Source organism: Poecilia reticulata, chromosome 2 (genome assembly GCF_904066995.2).
Source record: "Poecilia reticulata chromosome 2, P_reticulata-male-v2, whole genome shotgun sequence".
In the NCBI taxonomy this organism is placed as follows: Eukaryota; Metazoa; Chordata; class Actinopteri; order Cyprinodontiformes; family Poeciliidae; genus Poecilia; species Poecilia reticulata.
In genome coordinates, this window is record NC_088831.1 from 38,497,979 (window position 1) to 38,510,226 (window position 12,248).

General features: G+C 37.4%; 1 protein-coding gene across 1 annotated transcript; it reads right to left on the reverse strand.

The window, feature by feature from the left end:
* Window positions 1-10: 10 nt before the first annotated feature.
* Window positions 11-6,652, reverse strand: LOC103460536 (FAST kinase domain-containing protein 3, mitochondrial-like). The gene is made up of 10 exons (XM_008402753.3): window positions 4,733-6,652; window positions 3,602-4,489; window positions 2,739-2,889; window positions 2,423-2,610; window positions 2,108-2,276; window positions 1,603-1,688; window positions 1,298-1,469; window positions 895-964; window positions 693-807; window positions 11-558 (listed from the first exon to the last, which is right to left on the reverse strand). Exons 1-10 carry the CDS (start codon window positions 4,793-4,795, stop codon window positions 445-447), a joined length of 2,016 nt encoding a protein of 671 aa, XP_008400975.1. The 5' UTR covers window positions 4,796-6,652; the 3' UTR covers window positions 11-444.
* Between the last annotated feature and the right edge of the window lie 5,596 nt (window positions 6,653-12,248).

Here is a 12,248-nt window from a genome sequence, read left to right on the forward strand (position 1 = left end):
TTGGAGACAATCTCATTTTAAACATTTTAATTTATATGGCAATTGAAAATATTTACATTTTGTCATTTATGCTTGAATGTATCAATAAACACGCTGAAAAACAACAAAAGAAAATTTCAAATAACAATCCATGAAGTTCAAGTGTCACTTGTACAGTAATAGAAGAAAACTGGAAATACTCCAACTGCTAGTTTTCCTTGAAAAAAACAATAAAGATATGAGATTTATAATATTTACATACATTATTGTGCTGAATGTGAGGCTAGTTGGTATGTACAGTTTAGGTTAAAAGCAAGCCAACAAATAGCCTCTAAAAAAGTGCAAACTGTTTCTTTCTCCCTTTTTCGTTTATTTACCACTATGAATGTCTCTTTTTTTTATGCTCTCCGGTCAGTGTAGTTTAGTGTGGTTTATGTAACAGGCACAGCAGGGACACATTTGTTTTTAACTTGTCAGATGACCTAATCTGAATTTGGAGACAACAGGAAAGATCTTGTCATGAAGATATTGGACCTGCTCCTCCTGAGTTCTCTGATTCTCAAATTCAAAGTAAGGGATCTAGAAGACAGTAAGAGGAAAAAGGGAACAAATATACACTGCGGGTTATGCTTTTAGTCACTAACAATCAGCTGAAAATTGGCCAGGAATAAAAAAATATATGTATATTTTTCCACAATATTTGCAAAACATACCTCCACCACCTCATACCCCATCCTATGAAGGTGTCTCCTCTTTGTGGCTTCCTTCCCCAGCAGGTGTCGCGTGTTGGTACAGAACCGGCTTTGCCCATCCAAGCACAGTGCAACTCTATGTAAGAATTTAAACATTTTCATTCTCTTTGTATTACTTAAAAAAATAACACCAAACAGATCCATATGAAAACACAGTTCTTACCTTTTGTATGTGTGTTCCCACTGAGACTGGGGAAGAATGAATCCATTCTCATCCAGACAAATCTCTACATCTAGATGAAAAATTTCAACACACATGACAAGCACAGATCAGTGAAGCATAGACAGGGGCAGTCCTGACAAAATTTGATTCTACAAAGTTAAATTTACATGTTTTTTTTGCCAGTTTGTTATCAATTAAATCTTTTTATCCTGTTTGATATGTGCTTAAAAAATATTATCTTTTAAAAGTTCCCAACATGGATATTAAATTTGGTAAATAATCTTGGAAATCTCTAGGAATAACAATTCATTAGGATTTTACATTTATCAGACATTGGTTAGTAAAATAAATTCTAAGTGTGATATCGCTGCTTCTTATTTAAAATTATGTAATTGTAGCTTACCTACAGTGTATCCAATGGGGGTAAAAACTCTGGTAAAGAAAAATGCACCCCCCAGCAGCTGAATAAGTGGACCTTTGACCCGTCTGTAGAGCAGTGTCTCCATAGGGCTCTCAAAGGCCTGGCCCAAAGAGGAAAACTTCTTCACATGGAGAGAGAAGGGAAGTCTGGGACCCTGAGAGTTAAAAAAAGGGGGGAGGGGAACACTACATCTTGACTATGGAGATCATCTCCATCAAGTTTTCTGAACACAAACAAACTATTGTCACTATAAATTCTCACAGTGTCAAAGAAAACTTCAAACTCACCCAGTAGTATGTACACTCTAGTGAGGCAGAGAGATGAAGCTGCGTCAGTTGTCCCAAAGCGTTCTTGTCCACAGGTTCGCCCTTGTCTTAAGGAATGAAAAGGATTATTAGGCACGTACATTTTGTCTGTTGTGTTACTAGTTCATTTTTGGGGTGTAGCAATTTGTGATCGCATTTGTAAAGCGTTGAATAACTAATAACATTAGTTATGCACCAAACAAAATTTGGTGCATTTTGTTTGGATTTCATGTGAAAGTAGTGCCTAATTATGAAGTGAAAAGAAAAGACAACCTGGTGTCCTAAATTTGTCACAAACATTACTGTAATTTAGTGGACATTTTCATCAATTAATTCATGACATAATGTTATATGATCACCTTTCTAGATTTTAGAAATAATGTTCTTTAACAGAACAGAAATTCCATGCAACAATTTAGCATGAATGAATAGTTGGACTTTCCCTCTCACTGGGTCCGTCAGCAGTAAGTCTGAGGCTTTCACATACCTTGCAGCTTTTGTAGGAAGTAAGGGCTGAAGACGTTGTTCATGTAGTTGAGAGGAAAGCGTTCCAGGTGAATGCAGGCGTGCAGCATGTCCAGTAGGGAGCGAGGCTGGAAGTGGGAAAATCTGCTCGTCAAAACGTCCTCCAGCTTTTTGAACATCTGACTGGAACACTGATGGACAAAGAAGAGCAGCAATATGATAGAAGATGGCAATGCTATAATCATAAAAGAGAGGGCGTACTTATTATTTTTTTTCTTTAAAGACAAACAATGAAAAACATGGATTTATTGTATGACATCAGAACCAACAGGCTCACCTGTGGCAGGTAGTTGAGTCGGCCAATGGCAACAACCTGTTTGGCGATCTGTGTGTCGGTGTGGCTCTCAGCACGGCACACAAAGTTCTCAGCCACAGCCTCAAAAATGGGCTCAGAGCGGCACCTCATATGCAAACAGTACTCCATGACCTTACTGATCAGCTCTGGATCACACGTTCCCAGCCTCTCTGATGAATGAAAGAAAATGTACATGTTTAGTCTACTGTTCCCGCAAATATTCTAGAGGTCAAAGAATTAAGACTAAAATCTAAACAGCTGGGATAAGGTAAGTTAAAGATGTTTTACAAAAGAATACCAGGTAGATGTTTCTCCATAGCAGCCAGGAGTTCTTTGTCGTGTTGCCCCAGAATCATTAGAGCGGAGAGCACCTTGATTATTTCATCATCACTGAAAGCTTTAAAGACCCGTGACGCTCTGTGACTCAGCCTCAGCACCAAGGAAATGGTCTGTGAAACAGAAAATCACTATAGCATCAGCATAAGCGAAGCGGTTTTCTACACTACTTCAAAGAGATAATAGTAAGCAAAACATCAAATACTGCAAGCGTCACATGCATGATCTATGAAAGCATTTCAAGGTTTTTATTTTTAAATGAAAATGTGTCAAGAGTTGGTTGAAGCATGGATGTGGTCTTAATGTTTTCACATTTCCATGTCATTGATGTATGAGAATTTCATAATATAAGACAAAGTAGGCTACACTTTAAATTAAAAAATATATATTTTTCTATGTAAGGAAAATCTAGACTGTGATCCAGCTTAATGTCTGTGCCTTTCTTTAAAAGTGATGGAAAATAGAATATGTTATTTTAATACCTCATCTGTATATGACTTCTTGTGAATGTAATCTGTCTTTTTATGTAAAAGAACTCTAGGAAGAATAGCTGATGGTAACGGGGATCTCAATAGAAATAAACATTCTGTTTAGAAACCAAACAGCAACATTTGAATCTTTCAGGCAAGAAAAACTTTTAAAAAGCAGTCTTATAACACTGATTTGCATTTTATATCAAGGATCACATGTTGTGATTTGGACGATAGTTAATGATGCATCAAATTTACATGCGTAAATCTGACTTCTGTGAGAGTTCTAGTGCTCTTGGGGGAGCACCCTGCTGGTTAGGGTTAGTTTGTGGTTTCCTTCTGTATTTGTCCCTACCTCTTTCTGCTTTAATTTCAGCAGACACTGCAGAATGTCACTGACTTGGCTGGATTTCAGCCTGTGGATCTGCCTTTGAGTTTGTCTGTGCAGAACAGACAGCATCAGTGCCTGCTGCTGGCAGCTGGGCTCATATAACGCTGTCAGCAGGGAGTAAACTGCTGCAGCCTCACTAGGAGAGACCGTATCCTCTACAGCACAGCTGATGGAGTTCATGACCCCTGTCACCAGGTCGGAGCCGCGGCCTTCCAGGGCACACGCCACCTTTCCTAGTTGGCAGAGCTGTGCCACCCCGACATCCCTGCTGGGAAGCAGCTCCAGGCACTCTTTCACCAGGATCAGGACTGGAGGGCTCTGGGCCTCCAAGCCAAACTCAACACATGCTTGCAGTAAAGTGGCCAATCCCTCTGCTCTGTCATTGATTGGAAAGTCTGCCAGCTTGGAGCACAACTCGGTGATGACATCCTCCTCAAACAGAGACTGGATGTTTACATGTGCAGCTGCGCCTCTCTGTGCTTTGGCGTAGGGCGTGTATGAAGAGAGGTGTTGGGCTGCTGTCTCTGCAGGTCTGTGTGCCAAGTGCGCATCAGTGTGGCAGGGGGTCGCTTCATTGCGTCGGGTTGCAGTTGCTGGAACCTTGTAGAGCAGGGCAACGCCAGCTGCGGCGGTCCGCGTCCTTTCTCTTTGGAAACAGCGCGGATCGGTTATGCGTGGCTGTTCCGCAATAACAGTTTTACTGACAAATTCAACGTCTGTGAGTCTTTCTGAAGAGTTGCAGAGACTGAAGCCACGGTACAGAGGAAAACACACAGAGGCTTGCTGGCATGCCGTCCTGACTGACGCTGACATACAGATGATGGACCTCATAGTTCTTAAAAATGCTCCTTCCTGTAGGTGAACAGCGCAAGAGTCACTGTCAATCATGTACTACTTTGCTAAACATTGTAAAAGCATTCAGAAAAGTCAAAGATCCCGTTGAAAACATAGGCTTCCTCAGAAAAGTGCGGTTAAACTCAAAAACAGACAATTTAAATGCACTGATCATTACTACAGTATAGGCTTAAACACCGAAACTGCACTAATGCCGATAATAATTAACAGCATCTTTCTAACAGATTACCTACAATTTACCTTCTGTGAGACACTGTGATCATGTAAGCTTGAGACACAGAGCCTGTTACATAGAAGTCGCATGCAGTGTTTTGTAACGAAGTTGTGTAAAGAGGATGTTCACGTGTTTGCATGTGCTGCCACCCAGTGGCCAACGTATTTATTGCACACGGACTCCACGTTACATACCGATTTGGCATTACATTATGACCACCGTCAGTCAGTGAATATTTAGTGGGTGTGATATATTTGGCAAGGCTACCTGAAAAGTGCCTGTATAAAAATACAAATCATTCGGTTGTCGTGCTAAATGCAAAAAAAAAAAAAAAAAAGAGAATGTGTTTATTTTATTATGATAATAATAATCGGTTCAATTAATTTAAATGAAATTTCTTAAATAAAAATGTGTCAGTATTTTCTTTTGATCTTGCATTGCCATTTCTATTTTGGGATTTATAAAAGTGTTAATTTAACTAAATTCAAATACATCAAGTAGTTGGTTTTGATGTAGCTCTGTCAGATTTTAAAAAGATTCAACCATCTCTGATTATAGTCCGTGTTTATTGGCTGCCTGCTTAAGGAGGAATAATGTGAAATATGAAACACAGATTAAACTGTCTGCACAGCCGTGTTCTGTCGTATGATTTATAGTTGTTAACTTGTGAGAAAATCTCAATAATGGAGGATGGAGTTATTCTTATATAGGGTTTTAGATATGGCCTTGTACTGTGCTGCTGGTGGAAGTGTAGCTATACACTGATCCCTTCTCACTCTGCTGTGCTCACTTTCACTCATTAAAAATTGCTCTCTGGCGATTCTGTCTTTCTATGTCACATGCTTCACATTTTAAAGAAGGATTCCTTCTGACTATCACCTATATAAGTCCTGAAAGGCAAGTTAATTTTTAATGGATTTTTATTCTTTCATTTTTTTGTGAGATCCATTTCCATCTTTTTTATTTATTATTAACTTTAATGACATTCCAAAGCGTGATATTTCTTTCTTTTGTTATGGTTTCAGTTTTAAAGGCTTATCACCACTATGGATTCCCGATGTTGTTTTTTCTCCTGAACTGAACAGCCCAGAACTTGCTGCAGCCTGATTTTTGTATGTGTGTGTGTTGTGACTGCTCACTTGAAAACCTGTTTTTTACATTTTTTATTTTTATTTATTTATTTATTTAGTTTTTAACTGACTCTAAGTGGGTGCTCCTCCGTCAGGACTTCTGCTTCTATCTGAGGTTAAAGATCACAAAAATCTGAACACAACAGCTATTTTCGACTTTATTGCTGCAATTGTTGAAGGTGTTATATCATAAATCTCCACAAGGTGGAAGTAGAGACATAGAAACTGTGTTACCTTTCAGATGATGTCGTTTCAACAGAGTTTAGCTTAATTCAATCCACATTTAGGAAAAGCAGAAGGCTATACCTGTTTAATTATAATAAAAATGTTAGTGTTTATATACTACAATACACTGCAAGTCAAAAAAGAGCAATAATTAATTTTTTTGTTTGTTTTACTTTTATATAACGCAAAATGCAGACTCAATTCTGCTTTTATCTCCTTATATCAAGCTTTTCTGACACTGATGAATGAGTAAACGTGTTTCTTATTTAAAAGAACCTGTGAGTCCCCAGACTGCTGTTTTAATGGTTGCCTGTTTGTGGCTGCCAGTGTTTAAAGGTTGATCCAAAAGTCATCTTAACCCACCATCTCTGAGAGAATCTGTGTAAGTATGTGTTAGTGTGTGTGTATATCACCCATCTGGCCGCTCCATCTCTTTCCAAACAAGCAGCAACACGGCAAGCCCTCTGGACACAAGTTGGACGAAGACGAAAGAGCAACAAGACCCAAAGTCTTTGGATGGGGAGCGGGGCAGACGAGATAAGATCTGTTATAATAAAGTTACTCTGCTCTGCCAGTAATGCTGATGAATCAAGCTGCCTCGTCATTCTGCCTCGGTGTGGCTTCTCTAAATAGGCAGAAGAACCAGTAAATTCCAAAAGCTGTTTCTGATGAAAATGTTTACCTTCTTTCTGTCTGAATTACCAGAAGGAGAAATGCAGCACTAAATAAAACTCCAAGTTTTGAGTCATACAGAAGAATTTCTTTTAGCTATTTTTAAATTGCAAACGTAGTTGAGTGACACTTTAACTTATTTCAATCTTTTAAGAAATATATATATATATATATATATATATATATATATATATATATATATATATATATATATATATATATATATATATCCATTTGAAACCAACACAAATATGCATAATAATACAACGAACCTGACATTAAGGGTCATTATGTTATGATAATAAATGTAATTGTCGTAAATTAATTATGTCCTTTCAGTTTAACAGGTCATTTTAGACGTGCGATTTTAGGTGGAGGCGTGTCTCTGAATTCCCCCACATTCTCTGTTGTGGACATCTCAGGACTACAGACAGCCCATTTCAGCAGCCATACGCTCTTCTTCCTCAGGCATGGCTTTGTAATGTGAGAAGAATCTGCTTTTTCATTGTCCTGTTGAAAAATACAGACATGCTTGACAAGATTTTATCCATCGTGTCAGCGTATGTTACTCTGAAGTTGCAGTGTAACTTTGTGTGCTAAAACTGTCCAAATTTCCACTGTTAGTTTTTATTTTGTAATGCTTTTGTCTTCAGCTTATTTCACATGTTTTGATTAGAATTTCAGTCTGTATATCAAGATTGCCATAAAAGAACCTTTATTTGTGTCTGGTGAAGCATCTCTGACTTGATGTGTTGAATCATTCATTATCCTACAGAAAGACACAATGGTAATCCATTTTCATATTGCTTTGATTGAAGATTTCTTGGTATTTTAAATAATTTACATACTCACTAACAGGTTTCACAGACACTTTGGAGGAGAGACAAGTCAGTTTAATCACAGATCGACCATCATTCTTACCAGTGGACATTTGATTTCTGCACGTTTATCCTTTTTTTTAATCCTAGACCCACTGGAACGATTTTTACAGAGAAGCTCAAGTTTAATTTTATCTGGTCTTTGCATAAAGTTGTAACCCCCAGTAAAGTACATTTTTGATGGAAGTACGCAAAATACTTTTTTTCCCCTATCATCCTTTCAAACAACTAGTTAGGACGGAGATAATGATAGTAGAGATACTATGAAGACTTGGTAACTTTCTATTAGACTGCTCTCTACCAGTATGCTTATTTTAGGCTCCCTTATTGTTCTGCTAACTTTGTTAGACGAGCATGGGCCATGCTTTATCCTAGTCACACCAAAATTATACAACAAATAAGGATTTTGTTGTTTTTTTTCAGGTAAAGTTCTGAGACATATTTAACTTTCTGTACCATGCAGCTTGATAAGATTTTTTATTTCCCAAAATCAACTTTCCTGACTGGATTTAATATAATTTTATTAAAGCCATGTCTAAAGAGGCATGTTCCCTTTAGCTTTATCTATTCAGTCATTTCAGTCTGATAAATCCATACATGGTTATTGGCTGAACCTTTATAAATTGACATTTGTTCAGAATCTATGTGTTTTGGAAGAATTATGCTAATCACTTGAATCTCTTTGCTGAATGCTATTTTATTTTTTTATTTTTGCAGTAATGGCAAACATTCTGGGATAGGTTTTTATTTATTTAGCAAATGTCTATTCCTGCTGTCTATAGTTTCTTCAAATGAACCCATCACTGTAAATCCCTTTAGTTCATTTAAACAATGAGCTCCTGGGGTTGTAACTTCAAAGACCTGATGGCGAAAGCACAGATGACACAAAGCCTTGGTATATGTGTTGGCTTGTTTGTTTGCTCCTGGAAATTAAAGGATATACAAGACGCCCACACACTTTGTACTGGTTACTGTTCTGTGCAAGACATGAACACAGTTTGAACATTCAGAAATTATTTTTAACCCAGTAAGCACATCTAAGTGGCTTCCTGTTTAACTGTATCTCTAACTCAGTTGCAATTTATGTATAAAAAAATATATGTAAACAGGAGAATTTAATCATTTCTACACCTACAGTCATGTGAGATAAATTAGAACACCTTATGAAATTCTGTTTGTTTTTAAAGTAAACAAAAATGATAATATGTAAATTCTTACGGTGCTGAAAAACTAATGTAAGGATAATATGAGTCACTAAAACAAGATGGGTGTGCATTCCACCTTCCAGCGAGGCCTGGCCTCGTCTCTCTTCATAAAGTGAGTATGGTAAGAGAGAATTTCCTGGTATAAACCTCAACCATTTATCAGTATGCTCCTGACTGTTTTAGTGAAAGTGAAAACCATTGTGAAATAAAAAAGCTGTTAGAGGTTTTCAGAAAGGAGATCATAGAGACCCCCCAAAAAATTTACAATCAACCATCCCACCATATGGAAAATAGCCAACAAATTGAAAATATTTGATTTGAAGCATCAATAACACGTCCACGTAAGAGCTGCTAAAGCAACACCTTAATGACGTCATCACAACCCCCTAAAAATACAAATTAGACAAAACTGAATGTGGCCAATCTTTAGCTCAACCATACATGCTTTTCTTTATACATATATGTTTTGTCTGGTCTTGCTTGCCTCATTCTGTTTCAAAAAAGAAATTAAATTAAGTATTCTGTCTTCATTGTTGTCCTGTCCTCTGTTTTTAAATGTAAATTTTCTTTGTTATCATCAGTTATCCTTTGTCAATCTCTTCTCTTATCAATTTTCCAGTCTATACCTTCTCCTTTATTTTCATTATACAGGGCCATATTTGAAACTACTACCCAGTTATGACTAAAATTGACAGTAAAAATGCTTATGACAACTGCAAGGCTTCAACATTTTCATAGCAATTAACATTTTATGTTATATTTTCATCCAAAGTTTACTTATATTAATAGGTAAACATCAAAAGTCCATTTTTACTTTATTTTGACCTGTCACAGAATTTAATTGTCTGCTTACAGTATATCTATAATATGGGAATAGTAGTGACTGTGAAGGTGTAGAGTTCAAATAAATCAAATTAAAAAAAGTGTCCTGCCATCAAAATGATCTCATAAGAAAGTTACTTCGGACAATATCACACCTGAAATAACAAGTTTCTGAATCAAAAACTCCCAAATGAGAGGTTCAGTATCGGCAAGAAAAGCTTCACGACATCCAAGAGTGTCCAGAGAGAGGAAGGACGACCTCCGACGACAATAAAATTGCGTTGCCACCGGGGCAGAGCTTGTTCAGTGATGAATACGGAAGACAATGAGTACATCTCGATGCACAGTATCCTTTTTCACAACAGCTTTGTGACACAAGGTGGAGCAAAAACCATCTTTCATCCAAAAATATAATCAACAACAGACTAAAATGCTACCCTAAAATGCAAGGAAAGCCAGCAGAAAACTAGTGCAAAAGTTATTTTCTCTGATGAAACCTCCATTTTAAAGGGGGGCAACAGTGAAGCATCCTGATAAAGTCCATGTGTGGGGTTGCTTCACATCCAAGGGTGTGGGTCTACACAGTTTCTCCCCAATCCTACTGCCATGGATAAAGAGCTGGATCAAAGCGTCCTCCAAGAGCAGCTTCTTGGCCCTGTTTGGTGGTGATCCATGTATCTCCCAGCATGATGGAGCACAATGTCTTAGGGAAAATGTGGTGTTAAAGTGAACAGTGCAATTCTGAAACTGTGGCCAAGAAAACCCCTCAGATCTAAGCCCTCTTCAGAACCTGTGTTTAATTTGTAGAAGAGCAGGTGGGTAAACAGAGGCCAACAAACTGCAGTCACCTCAGAGGACTAATAAGACATGAATAAAACACCAGCAGTCACCATTTGGTTCAGAAATTGATTTATGACAAGACCTGAAAAACTTCAGAAAAGAGAGGATTAACTCTGGAAATACTGACTCTTCACATACATTTGATGTAAATGCAAATCATAAATTGATGTTATTGTATTTCATATGCCATAGAAACGTATGAATAAATCTAAAAAAAACTCTTAAAACCAACATTTGTTACATTGCCAACAATTCTGGGCACGACTGTACTGTTGTTGACTCTCTTCCTGACTGGCGTCTTTCCAGAGTTTGGCTTAATAGGCTTCTGTATCTGCAGTAATGTGCTGAGGCCCTTACCAGTCAGAGGCCAGGCGTGGCTGCCAGCTGGCACTTCGTCTTTGCATGGTATTATTTGTGTGTGTTCTGATAGTGTGTGGTTTTCCTGTTTGCTGGCACCAGCGCCTGAAAACCCTGGCAATTGGAATTATCATTAAACAATAGTAACTCAAATTAAATGAATAATCAATGGGCTGCTTGTCTATGATATAATAATAATATACAATGCTGTCATGGAAATTTTATTTTGTGATTTCTGATTAAACATAATGTGTTAGAGTAGTTTGTCCTGGGAGTATTAAAAGACAGTTATGTGAAAATAGGATGTTCCGTTAAATATTCAGTTTCTTATTAAGAGAGGTTGACAGAGTGAAGCCAAATCATGTTTTTGTTTCTCTTTGGTATAAAAGGTAATTCAATTAGTTGTAAACGCCAAATATTAACAAATCAATTAACCAATCAAGTTTATTTAACACATTTCATTGACAAGACAGATCAAAGTGCTTTACATCATGAAAACATAAAAACATCAAGGTAAGAATCATAAACACACAAATGATCTTATTGATGTCAAATGTTTCCTGTAAATGTCTAAATGTGGTGTGAACAGTTTTGGTGCCTTTGTCGTACATGTTTTCTTCTCAACGTGCATTAAATTTGCAATAGATTGGAAGTTAGGTGTGCATTTCCAAAAATGTTTTATCTGCCTAAAAATAACTTTGCAGTCCCCATACAAGGCCATTATGGGTTGATGTGATGGCAGTGCAACTGCTAAAATACATCAAAAAACAAAGACGGGAGTGTAACGCATTCACACTTCAGTTTTATGCACAATAATCCAACAGAGTAAAACCATTCACATGGGTTGATCTTTTTTTTCCCTTTGGTAATTTTTAAGATGCAGTATTTGCAAAACATAGGCTATCCTCAAAAAAACGGTGCAAAGTAAGTCCTCGCTATGTTGTGATACTCAAGGAACAAGTTGATGATTTGATTACTACTTCGACAGCAGCAGTGAGAAATTAGAGAAACAAACTACCTTTTTAAATGACAGATTGTCTCATTGATCCTTTGTGGTCCTGTTTTGGATCTGATAATACAGGCCAGCAATGACAGGATCACACACTATGAGGCAGAGCAGAACTCACGTATATACAACCAAATGACAGAGCTTTTGCTGACAGCCTGGATTTAAGTTAGTTACTTGCTGAAACAAGACCACAATTTAGCTTCAGTTCTGTCCTTTCTGTAAAGAACCCTTCTGCTTCTAGACATGTAACATCATGTGGCAGCGGGAGGTATTAATAATTTAAATCTACAAACTCTCTCACACTCTCAGCGCGTGTGTGTGTGCCAGTTGTGCAGGAATTTCATGAACAAGCCTTTCTCCTGGGGATTCCAGGGATGGCTGTGGTTTATTTTAAAAAGGTTAGG

Excerpts from the sequence above, each read along its gene's own strand:
- LOC103460536 (XM_008402753.3), bottom strand. The coding sequence starts at position 4,795 with ATGCGACTTCTATGTAACAGGCTCTGTGTCTCAAGCTTACATGATCAC. Across the intron at positions 2,277-2,422 it reads GACTCAACTACCTGCCACAG|TGTTCCAGTCAGATGTTCAA; the intron begins GTGAGCCTGTTG and ends TTTGTCCATCAG. Across the intron at positions 965-1,297 it reads CCCCATTGGATACACTGTAG|ATGTAGAGATTTGTCTGGAT; the intron begins GTAAGCTACAAT and ends TTTTTCATCTAG.